The sequence below is a fragment of the Chinchilla lanigera genome, unplaced genomic scaffold, assembly GCF_000276665.1.
Source record: "Chinchilla lanigera isolate Chin_1 unplaced genomic scaffold, ChiLan1.0 scaffold00154, whole genome shotgun sequence".
In the NCBI taxonomy this organism is placed as follows: Eukaryota; Metazoa; Chordata; class Mammalia; order Rodentia; family Chinchillidae; genus Chinchilla; species Chinchilla lanigera.
The window spans coordinates 1,462,041-1,489,520 of NW_004955555.1; the positions used below are offsets into that span (position 1 = coordinate 1,462,041).

Sequence of the window (27,480 nt, forward strand, 5' to 3'; positions counted from 1 at the left end):
CAGACAACGGCGCGGCCCTGAAGGGCCCATAGCACCACCCATCGGAAGGGCAGTGGCCACAAACCGGGGCCAGCGAGTGTGTGCCTGAGGCGCCCCCTGGGTCTCACACCTTCCGGACTTCAGCCCCCTCTAAAAGCCCTCATGGACCCCCTCCGCTTTCCTCAGTACTCCCCTCCATCGTGCCTCTCCAGAGGCCCCACCATCCCGTGAAGCGAACCCCAGGACTTGACGGCGTGCCTGAAAGGGGCAGGGGGACCGAGTGGACTCAGCCGGCTGAGCGCACAGTGGCTGTGCACACAGGAGGCCGGCGTGGGCTGGGGGAAGGGTCATTTGGGTGGCCAGATGGGTGTGGAGACAAGCTCCGGCAAACAACGCAGGTCACCTACCGTGGTTAACCGGACAAATGAGGGCTGGTTCTGTGGGAACGGTACAGTGCACTTAGCTGAGGATGGGCTCTGGATTTATCTTTTTTTGTTTGTTTTTTTTCCAGTACCGGCACTTGAACTCATGACCTTGCGCTTGCCAGGCAGGCGCTGTGCTGCTGAGCTAAACCCCCAGCCCTCTGGATTTAAATTAAAGGCAGAAATTGCTGTTTTTAAGCAGGAGTCAAAGAGGCTCATACAGGGAGGGAGCCTCCATACTGAGCCAACAGCAGGCACTGTCCGCACGGGCACGGGAAGGTGTGCGAACCGAGCGTACGTACTGTATGTATTTACCTAAGGACGAGTTCTATGTTTTAAAGCAGAAGTAGGCATTTAACCAAAGGCAGGCACTGTAGAGAGAAGACACAAGCACACACACAGCAAGGAGGCTTCATCCCATGAGAGGCAGAACGGCCCTTTTTAGGGGCTTCTTCCTTAGCAGACACGGGTCCCTATCTGCCCCCAAGAACTCTGTGCCCCACACCGGACATGTCCTGAAGGAAGGTCATCCGGCTCCAATGGGTGGGGCGGCACGTTAGCAGGAGGGGAAGGAAGAGCGAGAGCAGGCTTATATGACCGTGTTTATTTAAACCACCACATCCACCCCATACAAAGCTCTGCAGCCCCTGCCTCACCTTACAGAAAAGGCCCTGGAGTCAGGGAGGGCAGCCTGGTGCTCCCGTCCCTGACGTGGGAAGGCAGGGCGTGGCCTGGGCTTCCTGGCGACCGTTCAGACTGCTCCCACTGCCTGTCCCTGGGGGGGTCTAGGACCGGCTGCTCATGCCAGGCTGGGGGTGGGATCTCCTGAAGTCACCCCTGAACAAGCCCCCAGCTGAGGGTGGGGGCCTGGCCTGAAACACCTTGTGTCTCTGGGCGGGGAAGTCGTGATCCCTCGTCCACGGGCCTGCTCCACTCTCTGCCCACCGAGCGGAAGGACAGGCGCGCTTCCTCGCTGTCCACTGCGGGTCCAAGAGGTTCCCTGTACGACTTTTCTCCCCGCGGCCTCAGGCTAGCAGGCGGCTGTACTCCGCCAGGGCAGAGGACTTTTTCACCCCATCCCAGATCCGGGCAGCGTAGTGGAACCTGGGAGAGGAGGCCAACGGTCAGGGAGGGCAGCCTGGCAGGCAGGAAGCCAGAGCCCCTCGCAGGACCCAGCATGCGACCCAGAGCCTCTTCAAAGTCGTCCTGACCTCCCGCACCTTACCCTGGGCAGCGAAGCTCAAGGTGAGGGCTTGGACGAGGACTGCCTGGCCCTACGTCCAAGTCTGACCTGCCCCCTTGGTGCTGGCCTTCGAGAGGAAGGCTCCACACCTCCCTCCAGGCTGTCTCAGTGCAAAACCCTTAGCAGCAGCTGCAGTCTGCTGTTTGCCCAGTCTCCCCTCTCACCCAGCCCTGGTTTAAACTAAGGAGCAGGTGCGGAGCCGGGGGTGAACAGCAGCCTGGCTCCAGCTCCACTCTGCCAGCCGTGAGCAGCTTTTGGCTGCTGTGTCCGCACCCCCAACCCCTCTGGCCAGAGCCGACTGCAGAGACCCTGAGGACCAAGCCAGAGAGGGTTGGCTAGTTCTCTTCCAAATGTGTCTCCGTCCAGTAAGATGAAGCTGGGACCTGTTTGCCGTGGGCCCTGGGCACAGAGGTCGTGTGACCCAGGGGCCGGGGAAGCAGTGCAGCCCAAGGGGATGGAGCCAATGGGCAGGGCAGGATGGCCACGGTGGGAGGCCATGAGCCAGGGAGATGCTGTGGCCTAGTAGAAGCTGAGGGCAGCTCCGGCGGCTCCTGTCCCTGTCTCCTGTACGGTTGTCCTCTCAGGTCATCAGAGTAAATCTTCGTGCCTGACTAGGCTCACAGTTCCTTCTAGCTACCAAGCGGCACCTGTCTGCAGGTACGTGATCCTACCACGCGGTACCTGTCGCTGAGCCTCAGCTTCCACACTAGTAAACTGTGACATGACCTGAACCCCACTGGCTAATCAGGATGATTTACAAAAAAACAAGCTGCCACTCTGGCACTCTGGCACGGACCAGGCACCTACAAGATGGCAGCAATCACCACTGCTAGGGAAGGAACTGAGATCCGGAGAGGAGGGGCTGCTGGCATCCTACCGATCTCCGAGAACCCCGCTGCGTGCCTGGGGGCACGGGGCAGGACACCGCACACCCGCCCTCAGCAAAGGGCCCTTACCAGTTCTTCTCAGTGAGGATTGTGTGCGACAGCTGTGGCCGAGCCATGGACATCACCTGGCTCCGGAGCTTGCTCACCAAGGACTGGAAACTGGGGTGGCCACGATACCCGGGCAGCAGGGAGAACAGCGGGCTGGAACCGGGCCCTGGAAAGTCGGGGTGGGCAAGGTAACGGGCAGAGTGTCAGGAGAGGGCTTCCTCCCCGTCAGTCTTGGCCCAGCTCTTCCTGTACCTTCACGACTCTGAAAAATGCACCTGAAAAAGCGTCCCAGCACCCACTGGGGCAGGCCAGCCTTCCCTTAGATCAGATGGGTCCCTGTCACTCCCAGCCCAGGGCAGGCTGCCTCCCCCGGCCAGATGCCCCGGACGGGCAAGTGCACCTGCTCTTGGGGGGTTCTCGCTCTCTGCTTCGCTGTCCATGAAGGGCACCAGGAACAAGTTGACCTCAGAGTCCAGGAAGTCAGGCGGGAGTCCCGGGAAGATGTTGCACTGTAACATGGACAGAGTGCCTGGGGGAGAAAACGTGTCAGCCTGCAGGCGCCGCGCTGCAGGTCTGGGGTGCGGGCGGTGACGGCAGAGCCAGGACAGGAGCCTGGACCGGGTTTCTGCCACGGGACCTCATCAGGAGTTTGGAGGAGGTTCGGGGCTCCTCACCCTTGTAACGCAGGTGGGAGTGTGCCATGAGCTGGTCAATCATCAGGTGCATCTGCCTCAGCTTCCGAGGACAGAAGTCCTCCCGGCGAGCTTTGTTCTGCAGGAAGACTGGGGGTGGGAGGGGATAGGCCACGTGAGGCAGGCGGTGCTTGGTCTCATGGACTCCTCTTTCTCGCCCCAAGGACCCGCCTTCACTCCTGAGTTCAGATCACCGTGACGGTCCCATGCACTGCAGCACAGCTGCAGGCCGTGTGCACAGCAATGGTGGGGAGCCAGCGCCAAGTCAGATCTGGTTCTGCCCTCAGGGAGCCACCAGTCTGATAGAAAATGACAGATGAGGACAGACACACGGTCAGAAGCATGACAGGGAGCAAGGGCAGAGGCAGCAGGAGAGACCCTCCCTGGGTGTAAGTCATAAAATTAGAACTAGATCTCTGCAGAAAAGCAGCAGCAGGGAGAAGGGTGTTATAGGCACGGGAATGACAGGTGCAAAGGCCGGAGAGTGGGTACGAGGGCCGCTGGGATGACCTCCACACTCACGTCCTGAGCACTGCACGGAGATGCCGAGGGCCCGGAAACAGGCAGGCCTGCCCCTGTCCCATTCTGATCATGGCGTCGGGCCCAGGTGTGGGGGCCAGGGCTGGACTGAGGCAGTGGGACTGGAGGGGGCGTAGCAGCTCATCCTTTGGGATTTCCTGCCTCACCACTCTCAAAACCCAGCTGCTCCCCTGGCTCCCCACCACCCCAGAGGGCTCCTGGCTTTCACCCCTTCGTTCTCCCTCAGCCCCGAGAGTTCTCACCCAGGTGCGGGTAGTACTCGGTGCCTTCATCAGAGCCCGAAGAGCTGCTGGACTCGTGGCTGGGGGACGGCGTGGAGGGCTTCACCATCTCTGCTGTCTGGAGGAACCTGGGGCCGCGGTTGGGGGAGAGGCTGTGGCTTTTGCACTTGCACCTACCAGCCCACAGCCTGGGGGCAGGCTCCCCTCGAAATTCTCATGAAAGCTGCAGCCACGCTCAGGAAGTCACATCGACACCACGCTTCTCACAGTTTTAGGGAGTTCAAAGACAATCCTCCCAGACCCATGGACCTTTGTCAACCATACATTTTTTTTTTTGAGCTTACCCTATTTACAAAACCAAACAGCCAGTCATGAGGGCGCACACCTACAGTCCCAGTTATCCAGGAGACTGAGGGCGGAGGATCAGTTGAGCTCAGCCTGGACAACACAGACCCCATCTCAAAAAACAAAACAAAGCAAAACTAGCCAGGCGTGGTGGCGCACGCCTGTAATCCCAGCACTCGGGAGGCTGAGGCCAGCCTGGGCTACAAAGTGAGCTCACGGTCAGCCTGAACTGCATAGCGAGACCCTGACTCAAAAAGACAAAAAAAAAAAAGCAAAACTGTTTTTCAGAACAATACGTTGACATCAAAATGAAGCAGAAAGTACAGAATTCCCGGACACCTGCTGCCCCTACGCACACGGCTTCCCTCTCTCGCAACGCCCCCGTCAGAGTGGCGAGTCTCTTACAACTGAGGAAGCGAAGTGACACATCGCCGTCAGCTGCGTCCAGTGTATGTCGGCGTCACTCTTGGTGTTGTGTGTTCTGCGGGCTCGGGCAAATGTGTAACAACGTGGATACACACTGCAGCACCAGAGTAGGTTCACTGCCCTTAAGATCCCTGCACTCTGCTGACTCATCGCTGTCCACCCACAAATCCTAGCAGCACTGGGTACCAGCGCCATGGTTTAGCTTTTTCCAGAATGTCATATCGTTGGGTTTTTCAAACTGGCTTCTCTCATTTAGTAATACGCATTTAAGGTTCGTGGCTTGATAGTTCATTTGTTTTTCACGCTGAGTAACAAACCGTCATGGGCATACACCAGCTTCTTTATCTACTCACCAACGGAAAGACGTTTTGCTTGCTTCCAAGTTTTGGCAATTATGAATAAAGCTGCTATAAATATCGGTTTGCAGGTTTTTATGTGCACATGCTTTCAGTTTATGCTATTTAAAAATAACCTTTCCAAGTATGTAAAAAGTAAAATGAACCTGGTAGGGTCAACGGGGTCTGGTAAAGTGTGTGGACACTCTCCTCATGCACACAGACTACCTGCAGTTTCAGGGCCTACCTACTCAGAACTCCACCCGTGGCAGGTGCACCAAGCCACACCCTCACCGAACCTAAGCTCCACGGGAGCAGCGCCCCGCCTGTTCTCACACCTGTGTGCCCAGGGCCAGGTGTAAGTAGATGTTCAACACATTTGGGAAGTGAGATGAATCCCAGCAGATGGTAGCTGGGGAATACTTCAAAACTACGTCACCCAGATCTGGTCACAACAACCCCAGCGTTTTTTTTTTTTTTTTTTTTTTTTCTTTTTTGCAATTGGCCAGCCCACAGCGCACCCCTGCTTCCAGTGCTACTAAGGCAAACAGGAAGCTTCCAGCCATGAACTGCTTTCTTGGTGCAGAGCACTCTGGAACAGTCTGCCCCTCAGGAAAGACCCAGCAGGAGCTGGGATTCCAAACCAGGGCTGCTAGCTTTGGAGACACCTGCTTTCTAACCCAGTTTTCCCCTCCCCATGAGCTCCTCCTGCCCCCCCGCTGCCTAGGTCCTGGGCCCAAAGCTGCCCCCACCACTGTCTTCTGAAGGCCGAGGGTGAAAGATCCTTGTGGCCACAGATTCTGAGTGAGTCTTGTCGGGCATTTCTGGATCTCACAGCTGCTCCAGGCAGGGCTCCTCCAGGCCCGTACTACCTGTCTTTTCTGGCTGTCACGGTATCACTGGGATGGCACTGTGTGAGGGGCGGATGGACCACACCCCTCGTCAAATAATCCGACCAAGGTCCCACAGTTCATAGTGCTTAGGGAGAGACGATGTGGACAATCCAGAGGAGAGAGGCTGAGGGCTGTGGGTCTGGGGCACAAGCCAGCTCCTCGTGCTACGTGGTCACAAATTCATGCTGCATATGCAGCTTGTGCAAATACCGTGAGGCACTGGCGGCCCCTCTCCCTGCAGTGACTTACACTCCAAGAGGGAGAGACCGCTGAACTTACACCTCCCGAAAGAGTGGTAACGCAATGAAGGAGAACAGCTGGTGCAGGGGCAGTGACAGGAGGCTGGGAGCGGTCAGGGGAGGCCTGAGCTGCCGGAGCAGCGTGAAGGAAGGAGCTGGAGGTCTGCAGGTAAAGTGTTTTCAGCGGGGTGAAGCATGCAACCGGCTGAGCTGCAGTCATGAGCGCCCTAAACCTTCAATGCGGTGAGTCAGGGAAAGCAAGGGCCGGGCGGCCTAGGGTGCTGGGAGGTGAGCACAAGAAAGGCAGACGTGGGTACTACTTCAGCCACAAAGTCAGTCGGGGCTTCCATGGGGCTTCCAGAGGGAGTGTGGGGCTGAGGGCCTGCTACTTCCATCTCAAAGGGACTGCTGTGTGAAACCCGAGTCACCCTGCGCCAGTACCCCCCTCCCCAGCGCGCCTCACCTGTACAGACTGAGGTCTGTGAACCAGTCCTGCACGACAATCACCACATGGCAGACCGTGAAGAGGAAGGCAGCGATCTGCAGGGACTGAGGGGACAGGAAGGGACGCAGAGCTGAGCGTCTCCCCTGCCCAGACTGGGCTTCTGGGTTCCAAGGCTGGGCTGCGGGGCCCTGGGACAGGGGCACTGGCGCCTCCAAGCAGCATCTGTGTGCCACGCGCTGTGCCCGCCCTTCCATCCCAGGCCCACCCTGGGTGAGGCGAGGCAGGGAGCATCACCACCCTTCTGCACGGGACTCTGGGGCTTGAAGGAGCCAGGCTGGACTGGACTCTCAGGGTTACCCTCCTCCCACAGTGGAAATGCAGTCAATGACCAAGTCTAGCTCCCCATCACAGTCCTCGGGAGGCAAAACCCTCCCCCCGCCGGGCCTGGCTCCCGCACCTGCATCTCCACGTAGGTGTGGGGGAGGTTGTACTCGGGAGGCAGCTTTCGGTCGTTGTTGATGAGATGGTCCAAGATGGAGGGGCTCAGGATGGGCTGCAGCCAGAGAGAGAAGGCAACGTGAGGGAAGGGGCCACCAGGGCTGCCCAAGTGCCACGTATTCAAGGCAAACACACGGCCTCTTAGGGACAAAATAAGGTCGGACACAAGCAGGTGACTTCTAATTAGTACAGCGCTAGTCAGAGAGAGGAAGCTGAAGAAAAAAATTTCAAAGCAATACACTTTCCCTAGCTCTTGTACAAATCCTCAGGGCTCTCCAGCGCCTCAGGCCCGAAGAGGAGAAATCTCCTAGCGCTAATGAATTTACCATTTCCTTGAATGAGTCAGATCCCTTAAAGGCTCCTTTTGTCATCTGTTGTCTCATAGCTTTCAGAGCTGTGCTAATTACTTAGGTCAGAAAACAGCGACGGGTGTGAAACTTGGTGAGGACTTAAACATTACGTCAGTGCGTGGACAGAGCGGCTCGCGCTCACCGAACTTCTCTCAAAGGAGCACTCCACTGAGAAACGGCAGGGGCTGGAATCCTGGTGAGGGCTCTCGTGCCCGCTCACTGTGAACGCCAGACACAGCGGGCACGGCCCTCCGTCCTGTTAACTTTTCTTTCCCCGCGTCTGACCCAGGCGTCTGACCCAGCCCTCAGCCACGTCCCCACACTGGGCCTGGCACAGGGCTCACCTCGCATTCTAGGCTTCCCATGGTCTTGTGTCGTCCACAAGAAGTGACCAGAAACCCGGTCCTCCAAGTACACCACCAGCTACGGGCCAGGCCCTGCACCTGGAAGTGCTGTGCCCAGAACAGCCTGCCAGGCGGAGAGCTGGGGGCGCACGCGGAGGAGCCTGCTGCGATGGGAGGCGCGGGGGGGCAGGCGGGCATCAGAAAAGGGCAGGCTGCCCAAGAGGCCGCAGCCAAGCCAAACACAATGCTAGCTGCTAAGAGTGTTTAGCACCTAATTGTGCTGGGCACTGTGGCCAGGCCCTCACCTGGACCCCTCTTCACAAGACCCCAGGAGGTACGTAGGCAATTTTACTCTCCCCACATAAGAGACCTGAGGAACAGAAATGTCAGACAAGCCGACCCAGGCCCCACAGTTCATCAGTGGTTTAGGGAGAGAGAAGAGCACGTGCACAGTCCAGAGGAGAGAGGCGGAGGCCTGTGGGCCGGGGGCACGGCACACCGAGGGAGGCAGCACGGCGGCAGGCTGAGCGCCTGGCCTCTGCCTGAGGAGAGCAAGAAGGAAAGCGGCAGGCAAATGCAGGACTGGTCAGCGAGAAGCCGAGGCGAGCCTCAGGCCAGGGCCCGGCCAAGCACTTTGCCTGGGCCGTTCTACTGCAGCTTCAAAACCCCTAGGAGACTGAGCACAACCTTTATCCCTACTTACACATGGAAAACTGAGATTTAAGGGAGTTAAAGCTTCAAGTAACTCAGCTGCGAAGCATTAAAGGGCAGGATGTGGACAGAAGCACCCCGGAGGCCACACTTTAAAGGCCTCCACCTGAAGATCCCGCAGGATGAACGGCACACAGGCAAAACCTGCCAGGAAGAGCCTAAGGGCCAAGAACAACTCGCTGCCTGAGGACACCCAGCAGCGGCCTGGGGTCCCTCAGGGTTCTAGCTTATAACCCCTCCCTGCCGGCTGGCTGCGGCCTGTGGCCCGTGAAGCAGCTGGGGGCAGGCACCTGTGTGTCCAGGAAAACAATCCGCTCCTGGGTAATGAAGAAGTCGATGCCGCTGGTCTGGTTGCCGCCTCGTTCCTTCATTTCAGCGCTCTGGGCCCGGAAAACATACGCCCTGCGGAGAGGAGCAGGTTCGCACCTGGGAGTCCAGTTTCCTGGCCTCCCATGTCTCCAGGGTGCACGCCCAGGAGCTGTGGGCCCCGCCTGTCCACTCGCTTCCATCTGCAGCAACAGCCCACACATGCAGCCACGTTTCGTCTCACGGGCTCCCCTCCTCCCCACACTCAGGTTCCACAGGTCAGTTCCCAAAGCCAACAGGCAGAGGTGTTTAAGAGCAGAGGCTCTGCCGACGGTTCCAACCTCGGCTCTGCCTCCTCTGGGTGATGTGGCTGTGGGCCATTTCACTCCCTCAACCCTGTTCTCCTCAGTTTCCTCAGCTGTAAAATGGGGATAAATATACTACCCAAACTTCCGAACTCCCGTGAAGTTAATCTAGGCAAAGCCCTTAGAAGAACGCTGAATGTACAGTGATGCATGATCATTAGTTATTAGTTCTAAGTGTTCCTGCTCCATGGCAGGCACTGGGATACAGCCCGGAACATCCTCCGTCCCCTCGGTGAAAGTCGGGAGTCCTATTCTCCAGTTCTTGAGGAAAAGGCCAGCCCTCCTCATCCCCACCTGTGCCGCTGCTGGGGACATGAATGCGAAGTAGGCAGAGGCAGGCCTTGCCTTAAACCACCGAGTTCAAGTCTGTGACTCCGTGATTTTATCTCTTTCAATCTGAAAAATCAGAGCAGGACCTGCCTGCCAAAGGGCAATTCCTACCTCTCAGAGATGCCTCTGCTGGCACCTCCCACTTAGCAAACACTGCACAGGGCCTCCTCTCTGCCAGGGACCGGCACAGACCAGTGAACAAGACAGACCGAGCCTGCTTCTGTGGGGCTTCTAGTCTGGCTGATAAATCAACACAAATCAGTAACTGGGGTGTCAGGAAGAACGGGCGCGTGGCCTGCGGGTAGAACTGCTGGGGCTGGGAAGGGCAGCCCCGAAGGGCAAACCGCAAGGCTGAGGGCGGGAGAGAAAACGGGAGGTCGGCAGCGAGTGTATGTGGGGGGACAGAGGCAGGGGACTATTCTAAACGCAAGAGAGGGGGTCTGCGCAAGGACGAGTCTGGGCGAGAGCAGAAAGAACGGGCCCAGAGGGCTGGGGGACAGGGACGCAGCAAGCAGAGCCACGCAGGCCGTCTCGGGGCTTTGGCCTACAAGCCTGGAAAAGGCCCTGACAATGCACAGTGCTGGCAGAACAGGTTTTGTTTTGAAAAGCTCTCTTTGCTGCCGTGCGACAAGGAATGCAGGGTGGAGAGACGGGAGAACAGCTCACGAGGCCCAGCACCGTGTGGCCCGGCCCCCTTCGTTCTCTGACCTCATCTCTTCCTTTGACTCCAGTGTGTTCTGTGCGTGCGTGCGTGTGTGCATGCGTGAGAGACACACACACGCACGCACACACGCACGCACGGGATCAAAACCAGGGCTCTGTGCAGAGCAGGCAAACACGCTACCACTGAGCTACCGACCCCTCTTCTGTTGCTCGGCTGCAGTGCTGAGTCCTCGCAATTCCAGGGCAGCTCCCCGCTCAGAGGCGTGGCCTGTGCCCGCCCGCACCCTGAAACGCTCCTCTCCTCCATCTGTTTTGCTCCACCGTCTCCTGGTCCAGGCCCTCCCCGACCGCCCTGTATGAAACTGTAACTCAGGCCCGACACCGCCTCCCTGCAACTTGCTCCCTTTTGTTTTCATCTTGTAACATGCTAAATAAGGGCTGATTTGTTTACCTCTCCCCTGTAAGAACGTGAGCACCGCGAGGACATGTTTTCGTCAATTTTGGATATTGTCATGCCTACCACCAAGAACAGGGCCCGACACGTACTAAGCACTCAATAAATTCTTGTTGAATTAAACCAAGACACGCCTATAATCCTGGCACTTGGGAGGCTGAGGCAGGAAGATTACTGTGAGTTTGACACCCGCCTGGGCTACAAAGTGAGCTCAAGGGCCAGACTGAACTGCATAGCGAGACCCTGTTTCAAAAAAACCAAAACCTAAGAGAGTCCACACAGGAGGCTCCTGGCATTCAACAAGGCTTGGACCAAGGAGGAGGGAATGAAGGAGGGGAGGGACAGATGAGTTAAGCAGAGGAGGTACGGCCAATGAGACCGACGGAGAGAGTAGGGCCGAAGTCCACCGTACTGCAGGCTGGCGTGGAAAGAACACTACGAGCCGGAGCGGTCCGAAGCGCAGTCCGGCTGAGCTGAAGTCGGGGAGCACAGAAGACGTGGCAGGAGCCAACCCGGGAGAGGGCTACAGCAGTCTTGCAGCTCGGCTCCGGAGGACGGTATTCTCACAACGTGGCTCTAACCGTCTCTGGGCCTTCACTGGCGCCCCACCCCAGCTGCTGAAAACTGGATCCTTCCCCTAGACAGAAAGCCCAAATGCAGATGTGCATAACGTTCTGCGTACACCGTGAGGGTTGAGTCTGACTAAGACTCTGTTCCTCACTACCCCAAGAGGCTGTGTTCCCTCCTCATCCCTGATTCTGCGTCCTCCTTAGTTAGGCTGTGTATCTCCCCGACTCCCTAATCCTTGTGTCTCTTTCTCCCATCCCTTTTCTGCCCCGTTTCAGGACCTATATCTTTTGTTTGTTTTGAGACAGGGTCCTGCTAAGTAGCCCAGGCTGGCCTTGAACTGATGGCAATCCTCCTGCCTCAGTCTCCTCAGTGCTGGGATTACAGGTGTGTGCCACTATACCCGGGTACAGGTCCTACTTAAGTTCTTCCTTTCCCCAAATTCACTTCGGATTTTGTAATTAACTCCATCCTTACTAAAGAATATTGTTTAGGCCAGGGAATCCTCATGCCTCATCCTCTCCAGGCCAGGGAGGTACAGCCATTTTCCCAAGCTAACACAGTAGGACTGAAGCTGGTATAAGACCCACTCCTTGTATCCAGTTCTCTTTCCCACTTTATTTCCCAGATCCTATCAGCCATCACCCCATGAGCATCTAGGCTCTATGCCAGGTGCCAGTAAATTTTTGCCTTCTTGATCTTGCTTTATCTTCTAAAAATCCACCTCACTCTGTGACACTGGGAGGTGAAACGTCCTGGCCCAGGGCAAGCAGCTGGTGATAGCAGGACTGAGCCTGAGGTGGGCCTGAACCCAAAGCCTTAATGACTTTATCAGCCAGCTTCCCCGCTGGGCTCCAGGCCATTTCCCGGGCAGGGCAGGGAGGGAGGAGAAAGAGCGACACAGGTGGTCTTGGCGCCACACGTACTTAGTCCGGCTCATACCCACCCTCACCCAACAGAGAACTGAGCCCCAGGGAGGAGACACAGCTCCCAGAAGCCCTTGGTAATAGCACTTAGAACGCCCGGGCTACCCTGCCCCTGCCCCAGCCAGCGCCCACCTCCCTGCTGGCCTCCTGCACCTGGACCTGATGCCCCCTCACCTCTGGTCTTCCTCGGGAGTGTTGGCTGACAACAACGACATCACCATGGACTTGCCTGTGCCCTGCAGGCCCAGGACGCCAACCACCAACACGTCAGTCTGATCCAGCAGGTACTGTGGGAAGACGGAGGAACGCGAGTCTGACAAATCTGTCAGGGGTCGGGGGCTGGGGCGCACCCCAGAGACTTTGTGGCTGGCACACCTGCTTTATCAGATAGGAGAAAAAACTTCTCATCTGGGCAAAGGGCCTCTTTCCTGTCTGTGTCATAGTGGGGTTATGTGGAATGTTCTGAGCGCCAAGATCAGCATCTGTGAGAGCTCTGACGTAGAAAGGAGCCCGGGACGGTCAAGAAACTAAAAGAAGGAGGAAGTCAGAGTGCTTGGATCACAGCACGGACGAGGAGGCTGACCCTGCAGAAGGGAGTGTGGGGCCCAGGAACAGAAGATGCAGTCTCTAAGGGCTGCTGCAGCGGACTCCTGCTCCGGCAGGCTGGGAAAGCAAGGGAACGCACAACAAAGGGAGTGGCGTGCACAGGGCACATCAGAACATCTCCGCTCTGGTGTGGGGTTTAAGAGCCCCTAGAGGCTTTCCTGAGACCTCTACCTCTGGGCTACCGGCATTGCCGACTTTTACCACCAGGGGGCAAAAGAGACACTCTTCAAGGGCAAGCAGCTCTGCCCTAAACTGCTGTGCCTCAGAACTGCCAGAAAAGCTTTTAAAAACAAAAAACAAAAAACAAAAAAACCTTGGGCTCATCAAACTTTAAAGAGGTTTAAAACCTTAAAACAGAAGAGCAGCCCCTGTTCAGTATGGTAGGCACAGATCTCGTGTGGCTATCTATTTATATTAACTAAAGCTAGAATTTAAAATCTTTAGTTGTACAGCCCGATACGCGGGCAGTGACCACAACACCAGACAGCACACACAGAATTCTGTCATCACAGCAGAAAGATCTATGACACAGGGAACACAGAGGGGGCAGGAGCCAGGCAACACACAGGCCCAGAGGTCTTAAGGTCAGGCTGCTGGGGGAGGAGGGGACACCCTGGGGGACCTGAGCAGAAGTGTGACATGACAGGTGTGGGGAGAAAAGGCGGCCAAGAGGGGAGGCAGGTACCCTGGGCCAGGCCCGTGAGGTCTGGACCACAGCAGAGGCTGCAGGGACCAGGCACCTCCGGGGAGTGGGAATGACAGCAGTTAACACTGAAGGGTTTTGACCCGATCGGTAGGGTCCAGAGGACTCTGCCAGGAGATGGTGCAGAGATCCCAGGCACCTGGGGCAGCAGTGAGGGCTCTTGCATACTTCAGGATGCTGCACACAGCAGAGCTGAGCTGGACGAAACTAGCCCTGTTAGGTGAGAACTGATTCCAGCCCTCACTGTTGCAGCTGCCCGGAAGCGGGCTGACGGGGAAAGGCCTGCTAAAGGCCCCTGCGAAGCTCAGGAAGGGACCCCGTACCTCAATGGCGCTGTCGCACCAATTCATCTGGTCATCCACCAACTTGATGCTGTGCTTCATGCGCTCTGGGGGCAGCAGTTTGGCCTGGCCCACGACGGCTGGACAGGAGGGAGGAGGAGAAAGAGGGTGAGGGTCTGGGTAGAGCGGACGTCACTCCCAAGCCCGTCTGGCCCAGCCTGCCCAGCCCCAACTCACGGTCCATGGCTGTGGGCGCGGCCGTGCCCATGCCCCTGTTCTGGATCTGGTAGACGGGCTGTGTGGGTCTCTGTCCTTCCTTCTCGCCCTTGGGTGGTGCAGGGGCTGCAGGAGGTGGCGGGGCCGTGCCCTCGGGGGTGGAAGCGCCTGTCCCAGCTGCCGGGCCCTTCCCCTCCTCCCTCGGCTTCATGAGGACGATGGGCTTCTCCAGAGGGGCTGGAGTGGGAGGCGCGGCAGGGGCAGCTGGGGGTGGCGGCTGCTTAGACTATGGGAGGAAGAGGGTTCAGCCTGTGGAGGAGACCCCTTCCCTGCCCGCTGCCCTCCTCCTCCTGCCACTCACCCGCTCCGCTGGAGGTTTCGAGAGGATGATGGGAGTTTTCTGCATGACTGCCGTGCTGGTCTCTTCGCTACCATCCTGAGGGAGGGAGGGAGACGGTTACTCAGGACTGTCCCCTGGCTCTCCGGGACATGCAGATGGCGGCTATGTGGCAGGTTCTACTTTAAAAGCCTCCATGTGATTCCCTCAACCCTACAACCACCCTGCGAGACTCCCGTTTACTCCCATTTTACCAAAGGAAAAAACTGAGGCACAGCGAGGGGAAGTGGCTTCCTCAAAGTCACACAGTCGATAAGCAATGGAGCCGGGGTGTGAGCCCAGGCGGTCTGGCTCCAGAATCCTCTCCTCCCCGCTTCTGATCGGCTGCTCCCTAGAGCCGTCCAGGGAGGAAGCAGCTGGGCCCGTGCAGCTGGACAGATCTAGGTTTCAGCCCGGCCCTGCCTCTTGCTGGCTGGGTGGACTTGGGTAAGGAGCCGCCTCTCTGATGCTTTGGTTTTGTTCTCTGGTGCGTAGGGACAGGAGCTCCTTCTTCACAGGATGGGTACAAGACGACAGGAGCCAGAACCAGCGAGTGGCCAGAGTGGCACCTGAGGCCGGAAGCACCATGGGAGAGCAGCCGAGCACCTGCCACCCCAGGCCCTTCTGACCTGCCCCTGCCCAGCAAGCTGGCAGCCAGAGTCTCACGTGCTGCCCGCTTCCAGCCCCCCTGGCTCACCCCCGATCTTACGAGCACAGAGAGACCTTGGTTCAGATCCTGTTCCTCTTCCCTGGGTCTGCCTCTCCCCCCACAGACCGAGATCTTCACCTGCACCCCGCCCACGTCACTCCCTCACTCACAGTGAAGGCACACAAAAGGCAGGACCAAGTGCTCCGAAGAGGGGAGCGCTTCGAGGGAGGGGCTGCGGGGCTGCAGGAGGCGTAGCGATCCGTGAGGGTGGAGGTGACGGGCAGGATGCTCTGACGGCTGATGCCCAGCCCTGCGCACGCCCAGCACGGGGATCAGGGCGGGGAGATGCGTCCGGGATGAGGCCCAGTTGGGGGTACTGCAGTGCACAGGGCCAGAGGCAGCAGCTGCGGCAAGGCAGCCAAGCCTGGGACCAAGAAGGGATTTGGGAGCTGCGTGTGCAGGGAGCAGGGCTGATGGGGCAGGATGAGGGGAGCGCTCCCCAAGAGGACATGCGTGGAAGAGCCCATGTGCGCTGCTGTACAGTCCCGAGAAGGAAGCAGCAGGAGCCCAGCTCACAGCGAAAGCATCGGTCTTGGGTTTGTAGTTTTACAGCTCAGAAACTGGCTCCAAGTGTTCTTTCCTTCTACCCTGCCGAGTGTCTGAGGGGGCAGCGCCCAGGGAAAGAGCCGGGGGCAGGAGCAAGGAAGGGCCACGGCACAAACCCGGACCTCCCGAGGCCCAGGCCAGGGCAGGGCACTGACTAGGCAGAATGACTAGGGCCTGGACATGGCGCTGGGCCTGGACCTGGATCAGGACCTGAGCGCGGCCCAAAGCCCTCTGACTCCGGCTTAGCCCCCTTCACCTCGGGACTCACAGCCCTCATTAGTGAACACTGGGTCTCTCTACTTCGTGAGGGGAGTGTATGGGTTCAGAAAGACGCCCAGGGCGGGAAGCACTTTGCAGAGCACATGGCCCGCTCCTCAGTAACGGTGCCACTGCTACTGTCGCACGGCTCTAAGACGGGTACCTCTCAGCTCAGACCATCCAACGCCAGCCGCACTCAGCATGAAAGCCAGGCCCCACAGGACCCAACCTGTTACCGCTCTGATCTCAGACCCTCCCAGTCTCCCTCCTTCTGCATCCACTGAGCAGACTGGCCTCCAAGAACACCGCAGACATGGGCTGCCCCAGGGCCTTTGCAAGGGCTGTTCTTGCCATGTGGAATGCTCGTCAAGTCAGATTCTGACGTGGTTTCCTCCCTCACCTCCTTCAGTCTCCTTTCAAAAGTCACTCCCTTTTCAGAGAGGTCTTCTCACCATGTTATCTAAAACAACCCCCTTCCTCTTCTCCACCTTCTCACTTCACAGCTTTGTTTCGAGATCCATCCTCAAATCCTGGCACACAGCAGGTGTTCAAGCAACATTCGTGGGACAACGAGAAACAGGTATGCTGCTCGTGAGGCCACTCACCCGTCTTTCTCTTTCCCACGGTGCGATGTAGTCTCTCTCCCGACCGCCAGGCCCCGAGAGATTCTGGGGGCCCCCAGAGCCGGGCTCCTTCCACCGCCGGCGCCGCTCTATCCCGTAGAGCCCAGGCTGGCTGTGCCCCGACTCAGACATGGTGGCCTGCAGGAGAGACGAGGGGATTTCAGGTAGAGAGTCTCTTTCCACTCCACTTGGCTGCCCCTGGACTGTACGGAGGCACTGCCCTCCAAGCGAGCTCTGTGGCTGGCCGGCAGCTGCCAACTGGCTCTCTCTGGGCACTGCCTACTCCTCTGAGAAGAGTAAAACCCAGTCCTGTGCTCCATGGCTGTCCCAAACACACTTCTCAGTTCTGTGTGCAGTTAGGTGGGGCCACATGACTATACACACTTTCTGGCCAATGATATACCAGAAGTGTGGTTTGGCAGCTTTCAGAAACTGTCCTGTACAGAGGCTAGTGTGCGTCTTTTCCTTCTCCTGGCTGGAAGGCACGTGCGTGTGGAGGGTGACATTCAGGCAGCCACTTGGGGCCACAAGGCCACTTGATGGACAGCATGGTACAGCAGGACAGAAGCTTCAGCAGCCCCATACTAACCTCTGGAGGCAGCGAGAAGCAAACATATTTCTCTTTCTTGTCACCAAAACTATCTCTAACTACTGAAATGCTCCAACAGCAGCACAACTCATAGGGCAGATTCATACGGGGATATTCTCCCTCCCCAAATGCAGCAAGTTGGGCTGGGGATAGCTCCGTGGCACAGCGCCTGCCTGGCGAACACGAGGTCCTCAGTTTGATTCCCGGTACCAAAAAAACCCCCAACAACCAAACGCAGCAAATCATTTCCTTACAAATCACTAACGAGCTCCTCAGAACTACGCCTTTTGGTCACTCAATACTGGTACACACGGGGCTGGGGCTCCAGCATTCTCGGGCCCTAACGGAAGCTGGTATCTAAATTTCAGTTTGTTTACTTTCCAGCCTGAGGGTCTGCCATCCCTCTTTCCAAATTTCACTTCCTTTAGAGCTCTCAGTGTTCATTAAGATGTCCTGTAAGATAGTGGACCAGCTTTACCATTTAAGTACTGGTTGACGGGTCCCTCGGGAGACCGTATGGGGCTATCTGCCCCAGCTCAGCGGTCAGGCTGGCAAACTGTGGCTACTGGGACAAATAGGGTCTGTGTCCTGTTTTTCTAAACACAGTGTCTCTTTGGAACACAGCCACAGCTATCAGTTTACAAAATGTCTACGGCCTCCTCCTTGATACAAGGGCAAAGGTGAGTATCGAGACAGAGGCAATGTGTTCCGCAGAGCTTAGCACAACTGTCCTTTAAGAGCGTTTGTTCAGCCACACTTAGCTCGTAAGAGCAGTCACTATGAATCCTTCCCTGCGCAACCTCAGTGACGACATCAATAGGCCCCAGTGACAGACACTCCAAAACTAACGTATCTATTTACAGGATGCAGGAACAACTCTGCTTGTCTAGCCCCTCTCGCTGGGCTAAGTGACCTCTCCCCAGCCACAAACGGGGATGAAGATGGCCTTCCTAGACAGAGGAGGGCAAGGGCCTGTTTATGGAAGATGATTCATTCAGCACTTAAATGACTGTTTACAGTCTCCAAAGGCCATCTCCCCAGAACTCGAGACTCTTTCCTCCCCTGCAATTAAGTGTCTGTTTCCACGTTATTCTGGAAACCTCCCCAGTGCTTAAGTGTCTGTCTTCACCCCCACCGGGGACTCTGCCCCAGCACCAGTGTCTGTTCAGGTACCTAGGAGGATCCCTTTCCTGGCAAATAAGTGTCCACTTCTGATTACTCTGAGACTAGCCACAGTACTGTGAGTCTGTTTAACAGCCCTGAGGGAGCACTCATCTATATACAATCTGGGTACCCCACTGCTGTTTCCAGGCTCCTTTGGGGATCTCCCAAACTCAGCCAGCCTATTTCGTGTCTATTCACAGGGCTCCTGTAGTGACCTCCCAGGAGGAGTCTAATTTACCCATTCTTTGGGGGCCTTTTTCAGTACTTATAGCATCTCTTCACACATTCCCTTCGGGGGACCTTCCAGAGCCAAAGCATCTACTTTCAAGTTATTCAGGGAGCTCCCAATTTCCAGCTGTATTTCCATCTATCCTCTTGGGGCCCCTGCCACCCCGGAACTTCACAATAACCTGTTCACACCTGTTTCTAGGGGCTCACTAGTACTTCAACATGCATTTGCAGGTTCGGTTTAGAAAGCCTCCCCGCAACTCAGGTTTCCTTACTTGGAGGGCCGCCCACAATCTCCTGGAAGTTAAGCTTGACATGCAAGTAGAAGGGCTTTCTCAGTCCTTTCAGGGCGCCCTTTTAGGCTCTGCTTATTACGAACTCCCAGCTGATTTCTACTTATCCATTACTGTCGCCCCTACCCCGACCGGCCAACCTCTGGCTAACCCGCAGCCCCGGCTCCCTACCCAGCCGCACACGCCTCCCATGGACCGGTGGAGCGCGGTCGCGGAAGGGGCGGGACTTGTGGCGCGCCCCGCCTCCCCAAGCCCCGCCCCCACCGCACGTCCTTCGCGCGGGCTCGCGCCTTACCTAAGGCGACTGCTGATTGGCTCCTGGGGCGGGACGCGCGCTCTCTCTCTGCGACTGGATGAGGTGGGGGCAGGGAAGTTCCACAACAAGCCACCAGCTAGTAAATAGTGGCTGGGGATCGAGGGTGTGAGAAGGACACAGAAAAAACGCACACCGACTAGTACAGAACTGGCCTGGGCGTCCCGGAAGAGGCACCTTCCAGCCTCAGACAGGAAGAGGAGGAGGAGGAGGAGGTATCGCGAGGCCAAGCTGAAATCAGGTCCCGCCGGCTGCTGGCTTTGCGCATGCGCCGCGGGCTAGTCCCGCAAATGGCTTAGGCTGAGCATGCGTTGATGGAAGTGTTAGGTTTGTAGCACGCATGCGGATTACGGGTCGGCGGCGGGAGCGGGCCGCAGAAGACAAAGAGCGTGCGCGTCTTGTCCGCAAGGGGGTGAGGAGGTGGGGAAAGCGGAAGCGGGGAATAGCAGATTTCTAGTTCGAAGCCCGCTTCTTCAGTGGTGTTGGCGGGGTGTGGTGGGCTGGAGCGGCGGGGAATAGTTCTAGTGTCCTGTGCTGAGTGTTCTGGAATGATTTACACCTAGTGCGCCCTGGAAAGGAACCTGGTCTGTGGAGGGAAAAGGCGAGGGGCTCAGATCACTTAGGAAAGAGCGCGAGGTCGGGCAGGCGAGGAGAACAGCTAAGCAAAGACAGCGAGGTATCCAGGAGAAAGGTTCAGGTTTGGACTGAGGGTCTCCCCCTCCAGGGGTGTGGGATGGGACGGTAGAGGTGGGCGGGTCAGATTCTGAAGGCTCGGGGACTCGCGGCCCAGTCGGGGCCAGGACTACGATATAAATCCTTCCGCCTCCGCGGTGAGAGGCGTCCACTCAAGCTCCAAAAATTCAAAAGCCCGCGGGCAGAGCCCTGCGGACTCCCGGGCAGGGGCGTGGCCTGCAGGGGCGCATGCGCAATCCAATACTGCGGTAGCTGGGGACGGTGGTTGCTAGAGCAGAGTGCGTGGAAATTTCCCGCTTTTCATTTGAAATCGTAACGTTTTCTTCAATTATATTACAATGCCTGTAATCGCATCACTCTAGGAGACCGAGGCAGGAGGATCGCACAGTGGAGCCCAGCCTGAGCAACTCAGTGACTTAAGGAGACCCTGTTTCAAAAAGTTAAAGTGCTCGCTTTGGCAGCACATACACAAAAAGTTTAAACGGGGAAAAGGGGCTGAAGCAGCCGCACGGAGAGAATGCCTTGGGTTCAAACTCCAGAACTATGAATAAATAAACGAATGTTATTTGAACAGGTACTTTGTGCACGTACTGTGGTTTTTTTTTTTTTTTTTTTCCCGGTACCGGGAATCGAACTCACGACCTTGCTTTTGCCAGGCAGGCGCTGGCCGCTGAGCTAAATCCCCAGCCCTGGAACTTTTTTTTTTTTTCTTTTTTTTCTTCTGGTACCGGGAATCGAACTCACTACCTCGTGCTTGCCAGGCAAGCGCTGTGCCGCTGAGCTAAATCCCCAGCAATACTGATTTAATTTAAGCACCAAAAAGATGATGAAAGAATGAAAGTGAGCCTCCTCCTCTGGTCTCCGGTTTCTTTCCCTAAAGCATTAGTTCCTGCTTTCTTTCTGGAGCTGTTATAGCAAAGCAGCGGAGTTCAGAGAATAAATAGTGCAGACCTTGGCCGTGTTCCTTAATGCTCTTTACCTGTAAGTCCCCATTTGTGAAATGGAGACAGTGGCACCTGACAGCGTGGCTGTCGGGGTTAAGTGGGTGGAAGTGCCTGGTGCACATTAGCGCTGTGTCATCATATTGTGGTCTGCACGTGATGATAGTGGTTGACTGAGAGCTGCTTTCTCCCCGGCCTCATCATTGCTGCTATCTCCCTTCCCCCCAAGTGCCAGACAGAACTGTTTGTCCAGGCTGCCAAAAGCTAGGTGAAAAGGGCAGTTGACACAATCATGTCACAGTCGGGGGCCAGTGGGGGTGGGGGACAGGCTGAATCCTGGGGCCTTACTTGCTGTTCATTAACAGCATGGTTTGTATTTTCTTCTGGCGCAGTCAGGGACTGAAAAGTTAATTTTGCTATAAACCATGACTCTTCACTTGGGCGTGCAGATTACTGTTAAGTAACTAAAAGCAGAACGAAGTTTGATTTTCATTTTGTATCCTTTGATGCTGTAAGTGTGGGTCGAATCTCTTCTCAGCTCTGTATAGTGGTATACTGATCATTTAGGGAATGCCTGTCCGGGAGCTGTGTAGAAAAGGACATTCTTTAGTTACTTTTTCACTGTATTGCCTCAGGCCTGACCAAGCCATGATTCTTGGGTTCTGGAGGAAGTCTAGCAAAAACGTGGAAAGCTAAGTGCTTTGCTGAGATATGCCCAAAGGAATGATAACATGATGGCTAACTAGTCAAGTCTTATTTATTGTCCTTGCTAAATCAGTTGAGATCCTCCCATTTGTACTGCTGCTGCTTTTGTTCTTTCTGAATAAAGAGTCACTCAAATGAGTAATCGGGGCTTCAGTCCTATAGGCTGCTAGCACCCTGATCCCAGAATTTTGCCTCTCTTGATTTTCTTTTTTCTCTTACTTTTCTTTTTTTTTTGTTTTTTGTTTTTTTGTTTTTCTCCGGTACCGGGAACCGAACTCACGACCTCGCGCTTGCCAGGCAGGCGCTTTTGCCTCTGAGCTAAATCCCCAGCCCCTTCCTCTTACTTTTCTATTCATCTGCAGTACCTCATTCTCGGGACCTGTTCACCCTGGACAGAAATGGATTATTAATTTGACAGAGCTGGCCTTAAAGAGTTGCTTAGCCCTGAGTTTACAAGACTTCACTCTTTGCTAGGTGTGGTGGTGCACACCTGTAATCCCAGGACTTGGGAGGCTGAGGCAGGAGGATCATTGCAAGTTCGAGACCAGCCTAAGCTACAAAGTGAGCTCAAGGCAGCCTGAATTGCATAGTGAGACTCTGTCTCAAAAATAAATAAAGACTTCACCCCTGCCGCCTTCAAAACTGAGGACACCAAGATAAAAGGCTTACGAGAGATTCAGCTACACCCAGGAGCCTCCAGCCACACCTGAGATCACTTAGATTCCCAGAAAGGTGGAGCCCTACATGACAGACCACCACAGAGACCATCATTACCTGGGAACAAAACCATCCCTCAGCCATGAAGATTGCAGAACTGTGACACCAGGACTGAGATGATGATAAACTGGTTCCTATTCAATCCTTAAAAGCTGCTTTGGGGCGTGGTGGCGCATGCCTGTAGTCCCAGCACTTGGGAGGCTGAGGCAGGAGGATCGTTGTGAGTTCGAGACCAGCCTGGGCTACAAAGTGAGACTGAACTGCATAGTGAGGCCCTGTCTCAAAAAAACAAACAAACAAAAAACTGCTTTTGCAAGTGGGCCAGGCTGAACCCCTGTAGCAGACTGTGTGTGTCTCTTCTTTTTCTGTCTTCCCTCTCCCATTCCAATTAAAGCCTTTTTCCTATAAATTGATGCTTCAGTTATAATTTCCATTTCTATTAAAGCAAAAACCCAAACTAGCCAGCAACACAGTCACACAGACTGATTTATGTTCTGTTGTTTACAGATTCTTCTGAGAGATTGTGGTGTTAAACCAGAACTCTTGAGACCAGGGGATTTGAAATGTGAGTATGCATTGAGCCACTAGGGATGCTAGGCAAAAAAAAAGGACTAGGTCCTGGGCTGAGTTCCCAACGCTTCCAGCAGTCAGGTTAGATAATAGTTGGAAAAATACGTGCTGGACTAGAGCTAAGAGTATTTTTATAACGAAAACTTGGAGAAGGAAAGCATAAATTGTTTCTATTGAATTTACATTGGCTGTAGATGAGGGGTGAGGTAATGTAAAGGGAAGCAGTTTGGGGAAGTTCTTGTTGGATCACTGGTTTTATAACCCGGATATGGTCAGGATGGGATTTGAGTGAAAGTTTCAACATATATTCAAGAATGCAAAGTAGTCTTGTTGGTTCTGGCCCTTAACTGTTAACTGATTGACCTCCCCCATCTCTCTTACATCTGCCAGTCATTAAATTTATTTATTTGTTTATGGCTTTTTTTGAGACAGGGACTCCCTATGCAGTTCGAGCTGGCCTTAAGCTCACTTTGTAGCCGAGGCTTGTCTCAACTCACAGCGATCCTCCTGCCTCAGCCTCTCGAGTGCTGGGATTATAGGCACGCACCACCATGCCTGGCTTTGGTCATTAAATTTAGAACATCTCAGAATTTTGCTTTTATCAGTGAGTGTTTAATGAAGATACACACGACAGACCATCCCTGGATTATATCTTTCAGTGTCCCTTTCTGCTGCTTCCTCTCGGGCCATCATCCGTTTTGCTAACCTGAATTCCTCAACGCGGTATCACCTTCCATTTCTGGTTCTACATTCGGGCAACCCTTGGTGGGAGTGGCTTGAAAAGGGGAAAGGAGAGACCTGGCACTGATGCTGGGCCCACAGCGTACCAGGCTCTATTTTCCCTGCTATATGCATATCACGACAACCTTCCCCTTTTTTGTTTATCAGATATAGAAAAATGAGTGAAAGAGAGAAGGGCCTTATTAGGCCCTGGATTCCAACCCAAGCCTGCCTCACTCTGGGGCGAGCCCACAGTTTCCCCCCGGTACCAGGCAGCCGGCCCTGGTGATGAGTCATCAGGTTAGTCAGACACCATGTTAGCAGCATGGAATGCTGTTGTGTGGCCACCCTGACCTTCATGAACAGTTTCCTACTGATGGGCATTCAGATTTGTTTCTGAACTTGTATTGTTAATGACATTTATTGTCATTAATATCTTTGTACATCTGAGTGCGTGCATGTGCCAGTATTTTCAGTGCAATATCTTGTTTGAACTAGAATTTGTGAGTCAAAAGCTATGTGCACTGGGAATTTTGAGAGCTACTGCCAAACAGTCCATTCAGCTCTTTATTAATTTGTTCATTTCATGCATTCATGTAGTGAATGAATTACAGAGCTCTGGTCCTCTGCCCGCAAAGCTGTGGGCGGAATCCTGTAGTCAATGGGACAGCACCTTCTCTCCTTCTGCCCAGCATGTGTCTTAGTGGCTCAGATGACATCAGGTAAAGAACAGAACGTCAGTGGTGGGGAACAGGGAAGATGTTGGTTAAAAGGTACAAAATCTCAGCTACACAGAAACAAGTTCAAGCACAGCACCTGCCTGGCAAGTGCAAGATCCTGAGTTCGATTTCTAGTACCCCCCGCAAAAAACCCTTAACTGTAGGAACAAGTTCAAGGTGTCCAATGTTCCACATGGTGACTACAGTTAATAACAATATGTCATATATTTGAATTTTGCTGAGAGTAGATTTTAAGTATTCTCACCACAAAAGAAAAAAATAAGTATATGAGGTAAGGCAGTTGTTAATTAGCTGGATGTAGCCATTTGACAACATGTACATAAATCAAAACATCACGTTATACAGGTTTACTAGTTTAAAAAAATTCTAAGTAAAAGAGAACCGGGAGTAACAGAAATCAGAGTGACAAGTAGTCACTGCAGTTACTCTGAAGCAGAGGCCTGAAGGAAGTAAGGAAATGAACCCACAGGAAGACGCTGGGCACGTAACCGAAAGACCCTCAGGTGGGAGTGGACCTGCGAGAGGAAAAAACAAACTTGGTTTCAGGTTCTCCCACAGTTTCTCACAAGGGCTTCTGAGACCAGATATGGGCTGCGGGGATTTCCCCACGCGCCAGGCAGAGGTCAGATCTGCAGCAGATGCCTTCCGGGTGACCTGTAGCTCAGCTCAGTTGTGACACTGTCTACCTCAGTCCTAAGACTGTCCCCTCACCCTTCATGTGCCAGTCACAAGCTGCAGGTGGTTTTATCTGTGTTGACTGATGGTTTATAAATTGGGGTTTTCACACCGTCTTTCAGGGGTTCAGTTAATTTGCTAATTTGGCTTGCAGAACTCAGGGAAACATTTGGTTGTTTGTTTTTTTTAATAAAGGATACAGATGAAAATATTTGCAGGGCAAGATGTGGAACTTCAATGCCCTCCCTGGACATGCCAGCTCTAGGAACATGTTCAATTGTCCAGAAGCTCCTCAAACCCTGACTTTTTAGGTTTGTAGGGACTTCATTATGGGATGTGATTGATTTCATCATTAGCTGTTGTCTATTAATTCAACAGCCCCTGTCCCTCCCCCGGAGGTTAGGGATGGGGCTAAAAGTCCCAGTGCTCTAATCCTGCAGTCTTGCCAGTGACACCCCTACCCTGGAGCCCCCTGAGGGGCTGCTTTCTGTTTCATTCGCACAGAAAAAACACCCTCACTTGGGAGTGCTCAAGGATTGTAGGAGTTGTATGCCAGGAAACAGGGACAAAGATAAATAAAAGGTAAATGTATGAGCAGCTCATGTGTGTGTGTGTGTGTGTGTGTGTGTGTGTGTGAGTATTTTGGATATAGGTTCTCACTGTTTTGCTGGGCTGGTCTCATACTCCCAAGCGATCCTCCTGCCTAAACCTCCAGAGCAATACCCTTGCGCTCAAGGACCGAGTATGTGTTTCACAAGCGCACAGGGTGACTCTTCAAGGATTGTCCAGGTAGCCAGAGTGACGAGCAGAGCGGTGGGAAGGGCAGAGGGACAGGATCATTTAGGGATGGAGATGTGGATAGGGTTGGGTTACACAGGACCTTGTAGGCCAGCTAAGCCCCTGGACCTTTCAAATATAATAGAAGCCATGGGAGGGCTGTATGTGAGGACCACGTGTTCTGCTGTGTGTTTTTAAAAGATCTCCGTAGTGAACAACAGAGATTTATAGTGGTTGCCTATGGTCAGAGCTGCAAGGAAGACCTTAAGATGTGTTAAGGTTTTTGAGCCGCATGACTAGTATCTGAGCCCCCAGAAGAGAAATGGAAACAGTGCTGGTTGCTGCCGGGAGAATGGCCCGCTGCCTGGCAAGAGTGCGAGGAAGGGATGATGAAGCCGCTCCGCCCGCCTGGGCGAGGTGGCTCGGGAGGCAGAGGAAGATGCACTAGCAGACAAGCGAGAGGGTCAAGGGCTGGAATCCGTTTGGCGGGTAGAGTCAGGGATAAACGGGCGCGAGAGGAAGCGTGAATCAGGGGTGACTCCGAAGTTACCCTTGCGATCTTTGTCCACCCCCATGACTGGAGTTAATAACACGGTGGCGTGGACTTGAAGATCGCTCGAAGAGCAGGTTTGAGGTGTTCTCACCACCAAAAATAACTATGTGGTGAAAGACACCTGGTAATTAGCTTGATTGAGCCATTTCATAAAGTATACATATAGCAAAACATCATGAGGTGCAGCATGGAGCGGTTCTCAAGGCTGTGGGCCTGACCAACTGGATGGAGAGTGATACTTTTTACTGGGATTTTTTTTTTTTTTTTTTCTTTTTTGAGACAGGATCTCACTGTACAGTCCAGGCTAACCTTGAATTTGCAGCAATCCTTTTCGTGTCCCCTCCGGGGACTACAGCTGCCACCACACCCAGCTTGAACTTCTTAACTTTTTTTTTTTTTGAGACAGGATTTCACTATGTAGGTTCAGGCTGCTTCAATGCACTATGTAGCCCAGGTTGGCCTCAAACTCATAGTGATCCTCCTGCCTCAGCCTCCTGAGTACAGGGATTATGGACATGCACCACCACACCTGGATCATTACAAATTTTTAAAATATTAACAAAAGTACCACAGTATAAAGAACTCCCACATACCCATTGCCCAGTATTGACAGTCATCTATACTTTTATCCCCTCCCTAAGTTTTATTTGTTTTAAGCAGGTTACCTTGTCCTTTTATCAATAACTATCTCTTTTTTTTGTTTGTTTTTGGTACCTAGAATCGAACTCAGGACTTCACGCTTGCCAGGGAGGCGTTGTGCCGCTGAGCTAAATCCCCAGCCCCTTGGATAATTATTAAAAGACTGGGGATTTAGCTCAGCGGCACAGCGCCTGCCTGGCAAGCGCAAGGTTGTGAGTTCGATTCCTGGTACCGGAAAAAAAGACAAAAAAAAAGATGTTGGAAACGTTATCTGGTTATCTACATGAACACAGCAATTTGCAAAAATTCATTCACCTTATCTTTAGGATCAGTGTCCCTCATGCACCACTTAACATCTCACCCCCAAAAAGATAAATGTAAATAAGTACTGTCAGCTTTTCCTTACAGAATCAGCATGCGGGTGAGAAGTTCCTGTGTCCTAGTCAGATGACTAAAGCCTCATCTTTCTCACAGTGGCCCCCACATCCACCTCCAGCCCTTCAGTCAACCTCCCTGTCTTTGGAGAGCTTTGCACCCCGGCCCCTTTTCCAGCATCTTTGAGATCTTTACCTGTGCCCTTTCCCTGCCGATTCCCTCGCTGCAGAAGCGAGCTCCG

At 54.4% G+C, this 27,480-nt stretch overlaps 1 protein-coding gene across 3 annotated transcripts; it reads right to left on the reverse strand.

The window, feature by feature from the left end:
• Positions 1–990: 990 nt before the first annotated feature.
• Positions 991–19,371, reverse strand: Smg9 (SMG9 nonsense mediated mRNA decay factor). 3 transcript variants are annotated; one of them, XM_005412456.2, is made up of 14 exons: positions 18,804–18,970; positions 16,530–16,685; positions 14,397–14,471; positions 14,057–14,321; positions 13,862–13,959; positions 12,404–12,516; positions 8,909–9,020; positions 7,173–7,268; positions 6,734–6,819; positions 4,054–4,160; positions 3,254–3,361; positions 2,980–3,108; positions 2,601–2,745; positions 991–1,505 (listed from the first exon to the last, which is right to left on the reverse strand). In XM_005412456.2, exons 1-14 carry the CDS (start codon positions 18,843–18,845, stop codon positions 1,427–1,429), a joined length of 1,611 nt encoding a protein of 536 aa, XP_005412513.1. In that variant the 5' UTR covers positions 18,846–18,970; the 3' UTR covers positions 991–1,426. The 3 variants fall into 3 exon arrangements, with proteins under 3 accessions (XP_005412513.1, XP_005412515.1, XP_005412514.1); XM_005412458.2 differs by lacking the exon at positions 18,804–18,970 and adding an exon at positions 19,117–19,371 and having other exon boundaries at positions 1,415–1,505; XM_005412457.2 differs by lacking the exon at positions 18,804–18,970 and adding an exon at positions 18,993–19,056 and having other exon boundaries at positions 1,415–1,505.
• Between the last annotated feature and the right edge of the window lie 8,109 nt (positions 19,372–27,480).

Bases quoted from the DNA above. Each gene is read 5' to 3' on its own strand.
- Smg9 (XM_005412456.2), bottom strand. From the start codon at position 18,845: ATGTCAAGCTTAACTTCCAGGAGATTGTGGGCGGCCCTCCAA. The intron at 14,472-16,529 runs GTGAGTGGCCTC...TCCCTCCCTCAG, and splicing joins CGTGGGAAAGAGAAAGACGG to GATGGTAGCGAAGAGACCAG. The intron at 12,517-13,861 runs GTACGGGGTCCC...GTCTTCCCACAG, and splicing joins GGTGCGACAGCGCCATTGAG to TACCTGCTGGATCAGACTGA.